The sequence below is a fragment of the Gobio gobio genome, assembly GCF_949357685.1.
Source record: "Gobio gobio genome assembly, chromosome: 14".
In the NCBI taxonomy this organism is placed as follows: Eukaryota; Metazoa; Chordata; class Actinopteri; order Cypriniformes; family Gobionidae; genus Gobio; species Gobio gobio.
Window position 1 is genome coordinate 33,614,377 of NC_137107.1, and position 16,423 is coordinate 33,630,799.

General features: G+C 39.3%; 1 protein-coding gene across 3 annotated transcripts in view; it reads left to right on the forward strand.

Moving 5' to 3' along the window:
- Positions 1-14,975, forward strand: part of unc5da (unc-5 netrin receptor Da) — a 308,148-nt gene extending 293,173 nt beyond the window's left edge. The window contains exons 14-17 of one of the 3 annotated variants that reach the window (XM_079835311.1): positions 1,200-1,349; positions 3,855-4,019; positions 5,425-5,603; positions 13,012-14,975. In XM_079835311.1, the coding sequence (XP_079691437.1) occupies positions 1,200-1,349; positions 3,855-4,019; positions 5,425-5,603; positions 13,012-13,252 (735 nt within the window). In that variant the 3' untranslated portion in view covers positions 13,253-14,975. The remainder of the gene's footprint in view (positions 1-1,199; positions 1,350-3,854; positions 4,020-5,424; positions 5,604-13,011) is intronic. The other 2 variants (XM_079835312.1, XM_079835313.1) reach the window with 2 other exon arrangements.
- The last annotated feature ends 1,448 nt before the right edge of the window (positions 14,976-16,423 follow it).

A 16,423-nucleotide genomic window follows, 5' to 3' on the forward strand; every position in this document is an offset into this window, starting at 1 on the left:
TGTGTGTGTGTGTGTGTGTGTGTGTGTGTGATTCTTGTATACTTTACTCCCCACAAAAAAAGGCAATATCCGGAATCCTTGTCCTTGTACATTTTTTTGGTCCCCATAAGGAGAACAGCTTATAACTCACACTAAGTGATGTTTTTTGAGAAGAAAGTTGTGTGTGTTGGGTAGGGTTAGTGTAAGGGGATAGAATATACAGTTTGTACAGTATAAAAACCATTATGTCTATGGAGAGTCCCCACAAAGATAGCGAACCAAACGTGTGCATGCGTGTGTGTGTGTGTGTGTGTACAGGTATGTGTGTGTGCGCTCTGTGAAGTCTTCTCTCCAAACAGGACACACTCACGAGTGAATGGTCAAAGATTGTATTTCTCCACACCAAAGCACCCTTCCACTTTGTTTATCCAGCCGTTCACCCAGCGTTTTTCTCTTCTTTTGTATTCTTTTGTTGTCAGTGTTGTTTGAATTTCACAAAACAGCAAATGAATTCCTCCCTGGAAACTGAACAAATTCGGGCCGGGATCGATCAGCAGCCATCACAGCGAGAGACTATTTTCCTGTCTTTTGTGACAGAGAGAGAGAGAAAGCGAGAGAGAGAGACCTAATGCTTTTAATGCTACTGTGCCATTGTCAACAATTCCCACAGAATAGATGCAAAGAGCACAAAATCACCTGTGCCTTTCATCAATGCCGATCCCATCCATCCAGTGTCTCTCGCTCCTGTTCTGCATGCCATTTTGTGTGCGTGTTGCATTTGTGCAAAAAAGGAAAGGTAGGCGACGTTCATTGTATTCGACCGAGTTGGTAATTGAAAGCATTGTACCTTTAGATTTATTAGTTGTTGTGTTGCCATTTTTTTTTTATTTTAGACCCAGGGTGTTATTGTAATTCCATTCTTGTAGATGAAAAATGCAATGCAGGCATTTCTTCGACCTGTTTGTTGGTCTAGGGGTTGGAAACGTCAGCCTCGCATTAGATGCAGGTTTTTAATCACTTACCGCTTCATCTTCTCCGGTTGCGAAGATTAAAGGTGCCGCTATAGAACCGGGAAATAGCTAACGTGGGAGGGCTGTTTTTTCAGCTGAATAATTTAAACATGAGCAGACAGTAGAGTTCTGTTCATGGTGTAGGGTATTGTATGTGTCAAGGCGTGTTTATGCATGAGCGTTTATATCTGTATTTACTCTTCCTCGCAGGAGGTGGTATCCGTGGAGCGGGGTCGAGGAGGGCGCCTCCTGGAGGAACCCAAGACCCTGCTCTTCAGAGCGAACTCTTTCAGCCTGCAGGTCTCCATCCAGGACATCCCCCAGTTCCTTTGGAGCATCAAACCTTTTACCACCTGCCAGGTGCTGTCCTCATAAATATGGATGCTAGCCTATGAATATGCATGAGTTTTGTTAATATGCATATGAGGTTGAATATTAATGAGATGTCAAATTCCGGTGTTCATGTGACTGGTCATATGAATATTAATACAGCTCTGTTTAAGGTAGTTTAGCCAGAGGCCATGGTAGGAATCCGGTGTCTTTTACCTGGAGATAAGGATGTTTTTTTCACCTTTTTATGTTTTGACAGGAAAGTGTCAGTCAAATTAGTGTTTTTTAACTAATGGCACAACTGTGATATATTACTTGTTTTACAAAGCCCATAATCCTAAGTATTATAACTTTGGTGCTTAATACGGTTACACATTATTTCGATCCACTTTAGACACTCTACTAACTATAAGTAAATTTGCAACTACAGTATTATATATTATATAGAGTATTAGTAGATTATTAGGTTAGGGTTAGTAGAATAAGTTGACATGTACTTGCAAAGATAAGTCAGTAAAATGTCTGTTGGGGAACCATCAAAATAAAGTGTTTAAAGGGGTGGTTGCATGCGATTTCACTTTTTTTAACTTTAGTTAGTGTGTAATGTTGCTGCTTGAGCATAAACAGTATCTGCAAAGTTACAGCACTGAAAGTTCAATGCAAACGGAGATATTGTCTTTTAAAGTTATGGCAGTTTATTGCCTACAAAAACGGCCGGTTTGGACTACAACAATCTTCTTCCCGGGTGACATCATAAACCCTTGCTATTAACATAAACACTGCCCCCACGAACACACAATAAAGTGGGCAAGGCCACGTCGCAGTCATTACGAAAGAGAGAGAGAGCTGTTGCAAAACTACAAACTACATTTGGCCATCTAACCAATCTAAGACTATTGCGTTTTTCGGAGGGATGGGCTTCATAGAAGCAGGAAGTAAACGAGCCGTTCAAAGGACAGTGGAGACAGCGCTGTGGAATAAAGGTAAAATATAAGAAAAATATGGCGTTTTTAAAAAGAAGAAGTATTAAGACATGTTATACTGCGCCCCATAAACACAACCAAGCCTAGAAAAAAACCACGGAACCACCCCTTTAAGCAGATAGTGTAATAATACTTGTAATGATTGTTAGTTGACATGTAGTTGCAAAGTTACTCATAGTTAGATGAATGTCTAAAGTGCACAATCAAAATAAAGTGTTACCCTTAAAGGGTTAGTTCACCCAAAAATGAAAATTCTGTCATTGATTCCTCACCCTCATGTCGTTCCAAACACATAAGACCTTCATTCATCTTCAGACAGAACACAAGTTAAGATATTTTTGTATGAAATCAGAGAGCTCTCTGACCCCTCCATAGACGACTATTTAATTAACACTTTCAAGGCCCAGAAAGGTAGTAAAGACATCATTAAAATAGTCTACAATGTGTAAAATCGTCTAATGTCACTACAGTGGTTCAACCTTAATTTTATGAAGCAACGAGAACAACAAAAATATCGACTTCATTCAACTATTTCTTCTAGCTTGTGTCAGACTCTTACGCTGTTGATGTAGTGTAAACAGTGCAACGCTTCCAGAACGCCGGCTTACCATTGGCCGACTCTGTTCACGTGTGCACGAGTCGTTCTGCCGTAGAACTAGGAAACACTGTTTACACTGTTTGTTTTTGCGCGCAAAAAGTATTCTCGTCGCTTCATAAAATTAAGGTTGAACCACTGGAATCACATGGACTATTTTAACAATGTCCTTACTACCTTTCTGGGCCTTGAAAGTGTTAATTAAATTGCTGTCTATCGGGGGTCAGAGAGCTCTCGCATTTCATCAAAAATATCTTAATTTGTTTTCCGAAGATGAACGAAGGGCTTACGGGTTTCGAACGACATGAGGGTGAGGATATTAATGACATAATTTACATTTTTGTGTGAACTAACCCTTTAATACCTCAAATCATGTAGCTTGTTGAGGAGAGGTGTGCTCAGGTGCTTTTATATGCAATTTTTGCTTACCAGACAATAAAACACTTATATTGATGAAGAGACCCAAATTAGATCTAGATCCCGTCATAGAGCTTATTTTCACTTGGGCCGTAGCAAAACCCTAGCAGCCACTCAGAACAACCACATAGCATTAGTATCATGGTGTCAGGTTGAACACTCTCTCTCTCTAGTTTTATTTGCTACAACAGCAAAGCTATTTGTCCATATTTGTATTATTTTGTCAAATTGTTTCTGTTTTTGGATGACACATTCTCAAGAGTGTGTTTTTCTCAATGCTGTTTACCCACCATTCCTTTCTTCCTAAAGCTTTATGACCGCAGGCACATTTTTATCCAAATCATACCCATAGCAAGCCCTGTTTTGTCATACTAGGCTGTGTTCTGGCAGGGCCGTCAGTGACATGACACTAAGTAAATTAGCTTCAGCGGCTCTAACAGCAGAATAACAACAAGGAGGAGAGGAGAGGGGGCACATATACTTCCTATGGGTTCGTACTGAAATATTTACTCTTTCCACCTCCTTCCTCTTTTGGTGCAGGAATTCTCCTTCTCTCAGGTGTGGTGCATTAGCCAGTCTCCTCTGCAGTGTGCCTTTTCTCTGGAGCGCTACAGTCCAGCAGCCAATCAGCTCTCCTGTAAGATCAGTGTTCGGCAGGTCAAAGGTCATGAGCAGATCCTACAGGTCTACACCACCATTGCTGAGGTTTGGAAAACAAAAATATATTAAAATAATAAGAAATAATAATAAAACTGACAAAGCGCAATAGACTAAAGGTCTGTTCACACCAAGGACGATAACTACAATGACAACGATAAAGATATAGTTCTAAAAAAAATTCTCAATATTAAAGAATAGCTGAGTTCACACCACAGCTATAACGATAATGGCACAGAGAAACTGTATCATTGTAATCACTTTCAGAACTATTTTATCCAGCTGATGAATGATAAAAACATTGACAGCCAATCAGAATCCATCTTGCTGTAACGAGCTTGAGCAGTTAAAGCGGCACACAAGCACATGCGTAGAATAAACAGAACGATATCATCCGCTGGTGTGGACGCTAATATAATTATCTTTATAGGTAACATATTCCTGGATTAACATCTTTGTTGATCCTGGAACAACATTCCAATCAACCTATCAGATTTGAGGGACAAGTTTACAGTTTATGTCAAGTTTAGGCTTAAAATCAGGTTTTGGTGCTTCTGCATCAGTGTTATTTACATATTATTTCACTCTGATTTTAGGGATAAGTTATGGGTAGGGGTAGGTTTAGGGGTAGGGATAGGGTTAGGACTTAGCCTGACAAGCCAGACCCCAAGATGTTGGGTCTGGGAACACACCACTGGCAGGGCTCAACCCGAGGGGCGGGATAAACGTTTGTCTTTCAAATTCCCACTGCACGCAATAGGATAGCGCTACAACCAACCAGAACGCTATAAGTGGTGACAACAATCACAAGCGGGAGTACCATGCGTTTTCCCACCAGTGGAGTTGATAGATTAAACTGTTGCCGTATCTGGTCGGCAAAACTCATTGGCTACCACTAGGGTACGTCTAGATTTCTAGGCTAGTTAGGACAAAATTTTCGGACGAGAATGTTGTTCCAGGATCAACAAAATATGTTGATCCAGGATCATGTCTTCCTTGGCAAACTCACGGTGACCATATCGTTATAGTTATCATTCTTGGTGTGAACTGGCCTCAAGATATCTTCTTGTGTTTGGAATGTTGATGGTCCATTTTTTTTATATAGTGGACCTTTTCGAAGTGGGTGAAACCTAAAATCTGGAGGTTCTGATGCCAAAAAGCATATAATATTTATAATTTAATACAAATGTTTTTTACCAATCAAAAGTTCAATTAATACAGATAAATTAATATCACTAAAGCCTATATTGTATGTGTTGATCCAGTGCTATTATTGGTGCTTTTGACACTAGTGGACAACTGGATTTTCAAAACAAAAACTCAACAAACTGCCACATTTTTTTTTGTTTTTTGTATTGAATCAAAATGAGCTGGAATGCCGTTCCAGATTGTTCTAACCCAATTTAACCCCTGTGTGAACTGTAATATGTCACTGCAAACGTCTTTCCTCCAGAGTGAAAAAGACACAGTGCCATTCTTCACACAATCAGACTGTACCATCACCTCCCAGACGGGGTCCAGGGCCTTCAGAATCCCCCTGTCCATTCGCCAGCGAATCTGCGCGACCTTCGACACAGCGAATGCCAAGGGCAAAGACTGGCAGCTCTTAGCGCAGAAACTGCATATAGACAGGTGAGCAATTAATGCAAAAATACACAGCAGATCAACATGGACATGCTTTGTCCATAAGCACACATACGGACGGTGACAGACATGCTCAAATACAAAAACTGGGCCTCAACATATGGAATCCCAAACATCTAATTTGCTCCATATTTCTTCAGCACATGGCCACATTAACCATGGGTAGAGCCACAGGCAGTAACTGTGGTGCTATAATGAGATCGAACTCATGAATCTTGCAAGCCCCAGTTCCAGGAAAACATACCTCATATCTATGATAAAACATTGACACAGATATTCACACCTTTAAAGGGACAGTTCACTCTAATATGCAAATTCTGTCATCAGTTATTCATTCTGTCATCAGTTACGTGCCTTATTTGAATAGATGTGAATATGGGTAGTGAAGGACTATAATATATTTCGTGAATAAAAACTTGCTTCTTGGTCTGATTCACACAAAAGTAGTGTATGGCTTCAGAATACTTAAAATGTAATGACAATATTGAATATATAGTCTTTCATGGTGTTAACTCTTTCCCCGCCAACCACAGAATTTTCCGTTATTTGTGAGAAAACACTTCCCGGCCAAACACAGAATTTTCCGTGTTTTCACTGTTATACGCTAGGGGGGCTCTATCACGCATCTTCTGAATGAGTACAGAATCACTGGATCAAAACACAGGCGAAGAAGACGCAAAAAAACAAGTGATCGTATGTAAGCAGATGCATATGTAAAATTAATTTAATCATCAACATTAAACATCATATAAATCAAAACTGCCTAATGTTACTGAATGAAATGTGGACCCAGAACGTGTTATAGGACTGTGCAAGCATTAGGGGTGTTGATGGACTCGATATACTTGATTATCACTCGGAATCTGATCTGGATGTAGTGTTTGACAAAAACGTGATTTTCTCAGCTTTTTGTTCAAAATGTTGCTTTTTTTATTAAACTTACACATAATAAAGTGTTGATAAAAAGGAATGCATAAAGCTAGAATAAAAGGTTGTTGTTTTTTTTCTCAGATATCCATACAACAAAATATTCTATGGGCCATTACATTTTTGTGAAAATGATCAAAAACCCTGGCGGTGGCTGGCAACTTTTTTTTTTTTTTTTTTTACGCTGGCGGGGAAAGAGTTAAGGACAGTGCATACTTTTATATTGTTACAAAAAAAATAATTTTACATAAATGTTAAATTTAAAAGTATTGTCTCCTGGTTTCTACAATTTTTTTTTTTTTTTTATATTTTAAATATTAAACAGCACAACTGTTTTCAACATTGATAATAATAAGAAATGTTTTTGAGCACCAGATCAGCTTATTAGATTTTTGTGTTTCATTGAAGAAATGGTTTTAATTGCATTCATGTGTAACTGGATTTGTTTAAACATCCATAATTCATTTAAATCTTTTCCTTATGAAGTTACTTTCTCTGCTCTTTCTTTTTACTCTGTTAAAAAAAATGATAGCAATTTTTTACAACAGTTAAATTTACTAGCTGCCTGTTTTTTTCCCTCCTTTCATTTCCCATGGTGATTTAAAAAATGGTTAACAAAAAATGGTTGTGCAAAACAGTCTCTATGTTCAAAAGGTCCAAAAGGTCTTGAGTTTGATGTTTTATGGTTATTCGCTTCACTGCAGCGGAGGTTGAATAAAACTTTCCTTCGTGATGTGGGTTTACTTTTGTAATATTTTCACCAGGGATAAAAGACAGAGTTGTTTTTTAAATGAGGCTGGTAGAGTCGGACAGAAGGATTTAGGGGAATTTTCTAGCTGGTCAGAGCCCCAGGCAGTGTGTAATGAGAATGTCTCCTCCTTGTTAAGCGGATTTCTGCAATTACCTTCTGAGGATGTGCAAGCTCGTCTAAACAGCGCAAAGGGCAATTACCCAGAGAGTTACGGCGCAGAAGCTGGTGTAGCGCAACACTGCCCCCTGTTGGAGTCTGAATACCCACAAAAAATCAAAGAATGACATTGTTTACATCGCCCCATCAGCGCTGCGGCATATTGTTGATGGACTGAGTAATGGTGAGGTTAAGTACCCTACTGAAGAGACCAGCATGGCATGTTTTGTGACCTCACCAGGCTGTTTGAATAGCGAGATAATGCTGGTTCAGTCAGCAGTTTTCTACAGCCAGACCATCATAACCAGCTTAAAAATGAGCAGGCTTACTTCAGCCCACTGAATGATGATTCATTTTTTATATTGTTATTAACTTCATTGACTGATGTGACTTATTCAGTGCATTCAAACTCGCATACTGTCTGAGTAAGTACTATACATTTGAATTTACTTTGCTAAAACCTGTTTAAAAAGTATGTCAGTTGGGTCACTTCACTGCCATTCATAAAACCTCTTCTGTGGTCTCATGGGATACTGAAGTGTTCATCGAGTGCGCATTCCACAATCTCGGAAGTCATCTGGGTACTTTTCGCCAAATTATTTTTTTTTAACGAATACCATGTTTTCAAACATACTATTTTGTGGAGTACTTTTTTTGCATACTAAATAGTAGGGTAGTTTTTGATTTCAGACGCAGTGATTGTTCTCTAGAATAGCATTAATGGAAGGTCAGCCTGAGGTCAAAAAAATATCTACTCCTGCCATTTAAAGGGGTGGTAAAACATTGTTTTGAAGGCTTGATTGTGTTTGTGGGGTGCACTGTAACATGTGTTCATGCTTCGTTTTAAAAAAAAAAAACATTATTTTTCATATATTTGACCTTTATTCTACACTGCTCTGTCCCTCCTTGTAAAACGGTCTGATGCTTTCCGGGTTGTATGAAGCCAGTCCCTCAAAAATACGCGATGGGCTCAGATTGGTTAGCTGGCCCAGTGTGTTGTGATTCGCTAACCGCAGTGCACGTTTGTTGGAAACGTCACGCCCTTTACCGGTAGACTGTGCTTTGGTCAGTATTAGAAACAATGACGTCAATAAAACCACACCAATCTGAGCCCGAATCAGACCCAGAACATTTTAGTGAAGATGACCGAGCAGAACCTGTTCAGTCCTCAAGAGTAAAGACTGCGGGTCTATAGTGATCGCTACTGAATGGCACTGTTACTTTTGTATTTTTAGAACGATTATAGCCAAATATCTGTCGCAAGAACTATTAACCCAAAACACTAAGCACTGACACACTGACACACTGACAAATGACACACAGAACCATGTTTAGCATGCCTGTAGATAAATAATACATAAAAGCTCTAATCAAAGAATCATTTACACTAATGCCAGGTTCGCTGTTGAGATTTTAACGTTAGTGTTTGTAACGTTAGGTGTTCGTCGGATAACGTTAAGTATGAATGAGCATTTAACAGACTGGTTTGCAGAACAGCGCTGTCATCTGTTTACTTCCTTGCTACAATGTACAACCTATTACAGGAAAACACGTCGATGAAAAATAAATCAGACTTACAGGTTGTGGCCCGTAAACAGCTTCTGTTTGTAAATCCAGCTTTCAGGACAAGTTTCCGTTGTGCATATCCTGTATTGAACTCGCGAACATTGTGGAAGTTGTCCTCCGTGAAATGTGCTGCGGGAGGGAGCCCCGAGCGCGTCGTGCATTCACACACTGGCCGCGTTTGTCTCACGCAGCTGACGTTGTGCAAATCCGGTATTGAACTCGCGAACATTGTGGAAGTTGTCCTCCGTGAAATGTGCTGCAGGAGGGAGCCCCGCGCGCGTCGTGCATTCACACACTGGCCGCGTTTGTCTCACGCAACTGACGTTGTGCAAATCCGGTATTGAACTCGCGAACATTGTGGAAGTTGTCCTCCGTGAAATGTGCTGCAGGAGGGAGCCCCGCGCGCGTCGTGCATTCACACACTGGCCGCGTTTGTCTCACGCAGCTGACGTTGTACAAATCCGGTATTGAACTTGCGAACATTGTGGAAGTTTCCCTCCGTGAGATGTGCTGCTGGAGCCCCGCACGCGCCTGTTCCCTTCTGTCTCATACACACGTGCATATAACATGTTGTATGTTAAACGCTCTGCAACGCACCCCTGTCCCTATGAAGGCTGAACAAAGCAAGTAATTACCCCAGACCTGCAATCCGGATGAATATAACAGCGTTTCCTCGGCATCGCGGCAACAACACTCCAGCCTAACTATACCACAACAGCGCCGCGATACAAAATGGCGCCCCCGACCCCCCTATTTAATATTCTCGGAGGAGGGGTATATGTAAATATTGAGCCTGGTGATGTCACCAACCCTGGAGGAATGTGTGTAGTCGCCTACTGGCCGTTTGCTGTAGTTCTTAGAAATGGATTTCTTTAAAAGCAAATATCTCCCTTTGCTTTAAACTTTGAACGTTGTAACTTTGCAGATGTTTTATATGCTCAAGCAGCAACATTACATGCTAGCTAAAATTAGAATAGTGAAATCGTGGTTTACCACCCCTTTAAAGTGCCCCTATTATGCTAATTTAAAGGCTCCTGATTTAGTTTTGGAGGTCTCCTACAACAGGTTTACATGCATCAAAAGTCAAAAAACACATTCATTTTCTCATAATATACATTGCACATTACACATTTTTCAATGATTCTCAAACAACTCGTCGGATGAATCAGTCCCTCTAAATGCCTCCTTTCGAGCAGCCTGCTCTGCTCTGATTGGTCAGATGGCCCAGTCTGTTGTGATTGGTCTACCGCTTACAGCTCACGTCGGAAACAAAACACCCTATTTTGAACACCCAGTAGAAAGCCTGGATGCCAGTCGAACTTAGCCCCGCCCTCAACATGTGAGCTCAGGAAGTTCGGTCTGGACTTGATCCGTTGTGGAGCAACAATGCTCGACCAGAGCTGTTCGGACCTATCAAATTGTCATGGCGGGCTTTATACGATGATGGACAGATTATCAACAGTAATGTAATCATCCAAGTCACCAAAGACCGCTTGGGTTGAATTCGTTCTAATCCTAAACGGAGAACTTGTTCGGATATGCATTCACCATTACTTTTTCTCGAGTCTTCGGGTTTGACTCATTTGTTCATCAAGTCCCAGCCCCATAGGCAAGGCTATGCAGTCACCGGAAACAGAAAAGATTAGTTCATCTATTGAGTCTTCTCGTTTGAGTCGTTCGTTCAAGTCCTTATAGGCTGAATGCAGAAACAGTTCATCTCTCGAGTCTCGTTCTTTTTTCATGTGATGTGATAGCCGGTGTGGATACAGAAATTTGTTAATTCACAACCTTCCTTACAAACAAGTGCATAGTTTTTTTAATGTTTGTTTAGTTCAGTTTTTTAGCTAGTATAATTGATTTTCATATGAAGCCTGGATACATGTTTCAGAATGGATAGGCATAACAAATGTTTATTGCACATATCTTCTAATGATTTTATAATAATAAATATATTACAACATGCAGTCAACAATATGACTGTAATGTATATGTTGCGAGACACTGAACAGGGAAGCGGTCACATGAAAAAAGAACGAACGAGAAGACTCGAGCGATGAACTAATCTTTTCTGTTTCCGGTGACTGCATAGCCTATCCTATGGGGCTGAGACTTGATGAACGAATGACTCAAACCCGAAGACTCGAGAGAGATTAACTAATCAATTCTGTTTCCGGACGCATGTATTGCATATGAGGCTGTAGATCAAACATAGTGACGGAACTAACGGCTCATAACCGAAGACACGGGAGGTGAACTAAACTTTCCAAGGAACAGACGTGATTAAATGTGAAGTGACAAAGGAAAGAACGATTTGGATCGGGAGGTGAGGTGAGGTGAACTAACAGACTGCATACATAGCCTGAAGCTTAAGCAAATAATTCATCTTTTCTTTTCTCAAACTTTTTGAATTAGATTCTGCTGAAATGAACGAAATGACTTGAAAAAAGATTCGTAAATTTTGCTGAACGAGATTCAAAGATCCAAGTCAGTAAAATGATCCGAACTTCCCACTACTAGCATGCAGCTGAGTTCTGTTGACAACTATGCGTCGTTCCGTTGCTCTGATTGGTTGTAGGTCTATCCAACTGAGTGCAGAGGGATTTTCTTTCCTGATTCGGTTGAAACACGCCCCCATAATCACAGCCCAATGGAGCAGTATCAGACTCATATTCTGACTAGCGTCAGGCTAGAAAATATATACTTCATTAATGAATCATACTTACAGGTTGTGATTCTGAGGAGCAAAATGGTCCAAGGTACTGACCCATCTTTCAAGAGCAAGCATTTTGCGAATCCCGCATTGATCTCCGAGATTTGAGAAGCAGTCGTCAGTAAAATGACGTGTTTGAAGGCAGGTCAAGTTGTTTGCGAACGGACAATGTACAATATTTGCATAATTTGCATTATGCAAATATCTTTTCTAGTAACGTAGAACCGTAACACAGTGAGATTCGAATTACAGATGACTCGTTTAGGCGTTCAGAGTTGATTCTTTCTTTTGGAAGACAATAGCTTCCTGCACTTTCGACCTTACAACTTTGCAGAATGTTTACATTCACAGACAGCTATATTACACACTGCATAAACAGGAATATTCGAAAAACCTTAATGGGGCACTTTAATGCAACTCAGTTGCTTTAAATGTGGAGGCAGAAGATGGACTATGTCTGCTTCTTTACGACAAACACCTGCAGAATTGTAATTTCCTCTTCTGTGATTCAATTATGTCTCAAAGATGAGTTGATTTTCTTCCAGCAAAACTTCTTTAATATTCTTCTCGCTTTTATAAACTAATTTAACCATTTTGATATGTTGTTGGGGCATACAGGCATTACAGGATAACATTATTAAATTGAAAGTTATGCAGACTGAGAATCCTTGCAATAGAGTGTAATAATTCAGTGTCTCAGTGGAATAATATGAATTTATATAACCAAACTTGTAGCGCAATAAGAATTTCAAATAAAAAAATATACAGAAACCGTGTGCTTATTCATGCATCTAAAACTTTTTTGTAACAGCTATTTTTCTTCAGCCTTTATTAATCAAGGTTAATCTTAAATTATAAATGTACTGTTGTTCAAAAGTTAAATGTCCATTCATAATATATTAACTATTATTATTTTATACGTCTTTAAAAAATATCTAGAAATGAACATAGATTAACCATTAATAAATGCTGTAAACATATCGTTCATTGTAGGTTCATAATACCTACATAATTTATAATGCATAACATTTTCTTATTTGAGATGCATGAATAAGTAAAAAAAGGTTAAAATGATAGCAATTAAAGTATATTTAAAATATTTTTTTTTACAAATACGCTTTCATTAGCATTTCACTTCTCCTCACTATGCACTTAAATAATCTTTAATAATTAAGAGTTATCATTTCATATTTGTTCCTGCTTTCTCTTTGCAGAGAGGCCTTGTTTAATCATATTTTTTTATTGTTTAAATTGTGTTTAAATAGCTTTTTTTTTTTCCCATACAGAAACCTGGGTTATTTTGCGCGCCAGACGAGCCCGTCCGCTGTCATTCTGAGTTTGTGGGAAGCTCAGCACCAGGAGCGGGGTGATCTGGACTCTTTGGCCAGCGCTTTGGAGGAAATCGGAAAAGTTCAGTCTAAACACTCCACCAGCGAGGACACTCTGGACCGCATCAGCAAAACCATCCCCTCCAGCGACACTACCATGAACCGCAGCAGTGAGGAGCTAGACACGAACCACACCTAAGAACAGTTTCCTTGGAAATGAAGACTAAAACACTGTCCTTATCGGAGATAAGAGGGTTCAACAAAGGGGAGAGGAGGCGGCACTTGAGGTTGCCCAGCCCTGCAAAAAGTTGCTCCTCCCTCTCCTTGACTGATAAAAACAGGGTGTTAAAGATGGGTTGTGACCAAATAGACAAGCTTCAGTGATTCACAGAAACTCACACACATGCACACAGTATTCCTATCAAGTACCCTTAAATGCATCAGAACAAACTGACTTGTACACGGAGCCTGTCTGATGAAAAATTGCAGCTAAAGATTGTGGGTATGCTTTCACGATCATTTGTTTCCGTAAAGGCAAGCTGAGAAAGTTCGACAGCCTAAATGTTGACTTGCGAGCGGGCTGCCTTGATGCTTCAGAGTGTTGAAGAATGTGTCGTCGTTTTTGTGGGACACTTTTATTTTGCGTCTTTCCACAATGGTTGTCTGCATTTCTCAGTTATACTTTTTGATTGCTAATAGTTAAAAAAAAATCTGTACTATTGAATACTATTAAAGCCTGTTGGATAGCAACCAGTGTAAACTGAGAGATACTCAAAGAGAACCAAAACAAAATGTTGTAATACACCATTTACTTTTGCAGCCTATCAAAATATATAATTATTATTATTGTTATTTTTTTTGTCTTAAGGAAGAAATATAGAAATATAAAAAAGAAAGCAGAAATGGACTATTGTTTAATGAGAAAGTGTGATTTGAGGCAAGGAATATATGATTATAAATTTAAAGGGACAGTTCTCCTAAAAAAAATCTATAAATTCTTCAAATAAGTCATAAATGTTTATGTAACATCTGCACTGTATCCTAAAGTCCTCTAAAGCCATATGGTACAGAGAGAAACAAAGAGAGAAATAAATTGTTTAGGGGTTTTTTTAAGGCTCGAAATCGCCAGTCCCCATTCACTTTTATGTTAAAAAGAGTATTGTAATTTTGCATTATTCAAAATTAGTTTTTATCCCTCACAAGAAAGAAACTGGAAGAATACAATGATGACAAACTTGTCATTTTTGGGTGAACTATCCCTTAAAATGTGATCAAGCTGACTGCTGATTAGTCTGAATCCTTGTCTATCAGCTGTCTCTTAAAATGACGAATGATGGACAGCTGTGTGTAAATTCATCAGGTAACCCAGTAAAAATCCATCAAACATATTTTGACAGTAAACTCTGGTGGTCTGATCTGAATGTAGAGAACACACACTCATATCAACCAAGACGAGTGATTTCCATATGTGATTTTTTTTTTTCTCCCTGTTGTTTTATCTTTCCTCATACATCTAGTACCAGATTGTGACCTCATTGGCCAGATGGGATCAATGATGACCATTGAAAAAGCATTTTAACACATCTCACCCGCTGGAAACCTACAATGTGCTGACAGGTGCACATGCATACATGAATAATAATGCATAGATGTATAATCAACCTCACATCGGAACATAAAGCGTACAGTATCTGCAGCACTCTCATCTCATCCCAGGTATCACTTCTCATCACTTCATCTGAGCAAAAGATGAGCGGTGTTGTGCAAAAGCGTGTCGCTAATGCTAGATTATCATAAAACTGTGAATATGTGATGAAATAGTCAGTTGCATCAGATTATAAAAAGAGGCTCTGCTTTTTGATATGTGATATTATTAACAAAACCTTATATGTGCTATGTCTGAGGTATATAGGGAGGGAACTAAAGAGAAAGAAAGAAAGAAAGAAAGAAAGAAAGAAAGAAAGAAAGAAAGAAAGAAAGAAAGAAAGAAAGAAAGAAAGAAAGAAAAGAAAGAAAGAAAGAAAGAAAGAAAGAAAGAAAGAAAGAAAGAAAGAAAGAAAGAAAAGGGGGAGTAGTGAGAAAAGAAAAATAATGGGAGAGAAAACAGAACCGAGAGAGGAAATGGGAACAGAAAAAAAGGAACATAAGGAAAAGGGAAGAGAGTGGAAATGGGAAATAGAAGATGGGAAGAAAAGAGAAGAGCAAACAAGAAGAAAAAGAAGAGGAAATTGGAACGGAAAGGAAAAGGTGGAATGAGGGGAAATGGAAGAAGATGAACAAGAAGAGGAAAAGGAAAGAAGAACAAATGAGAATGAAAAAAAGAAGAGAAAGTGGGGAAGGAAAAATAGGGACAATAGGAAAGGGAAGAGAGGGGAAATGGGAAAGGGAAGGTGAGGATCAAGAAGAGGGAAAGGAAAGAAGATTAAACAGGAAGAAAAAGAAGGGGAAGGAAAAAAGAGGTGTTGAGGGGAAATAGGATCAAGAAGACGATCAAGAAGAGGAAAAGGAAAGAAGAACAAATGCGAAGGGAAAAGGGACGATAGGAAAAGGGAAGAGGGGGAAATGGGAAAAAGAAAGAAGATGAACAAAAAAGGGAAAAAATATCAAATGGTAAGGGAAAGAAGAGAAATGTGAAAGAGAAGATTAAAAAAAGAGAAAATAAGAATAGACAAGAGAGGGGAAATTGGATAGGAAAGATGATGAACAAAAAGGAAAAGAAAGGAGAGCAAATGGTAAGGTGAAGAAGAGAAAACGGGAAAGGAAAAAAGAAGGGCCAGGAGGAAATGGGAATAGAGAACAGAGGGCAAATGAAAAACGGAAGAAGATGAACAAGAAAAGGGAAAGGAAAGAAAAGAAAAGAAAAGACCAAATGGGAAAGGGAAGGGAGAAGAAAGGGGGAAGGGGAAAAAAAGGAAATGGAAAAGGGAAGATGGGGATCAAGAAGAGAGAAAGGAAAGAGAAGAGCAAACAGGAAGAAAAAGAAGGGAAGAAGAAGTTGAACAAGAAAAGACCAAATGGGAAAGGGAAGAAGAGGAAAATGGAAATTAGGAGAAAAGGTAAAGGGGAAAAATAGGAACAATAACAGGAAATTTGAAAGGGAAGAAGAGTAGCAAAAAAGGAAAGTGAAGTAAAGAGGAAATGAGGTAAGGAAGGAGAATTGAGAGGAAAGGGAAAAGAAGAGGAAATGGGAAGGAAGAGGAACAGGGAAAGTGCATGCCATGATGGCGGTTTTATCAACATAGGTTTTCGTCGTCCAGGTTTGAACGTACATTAACAGTATGTTGCTAGAGCAGAAAGCCGTCAGGCGCGTGCCTGCGTGCGTGCGTGCGCGTGCGTCAGTGCGTGGTACAGTTCTGTTCATGATGGTAAG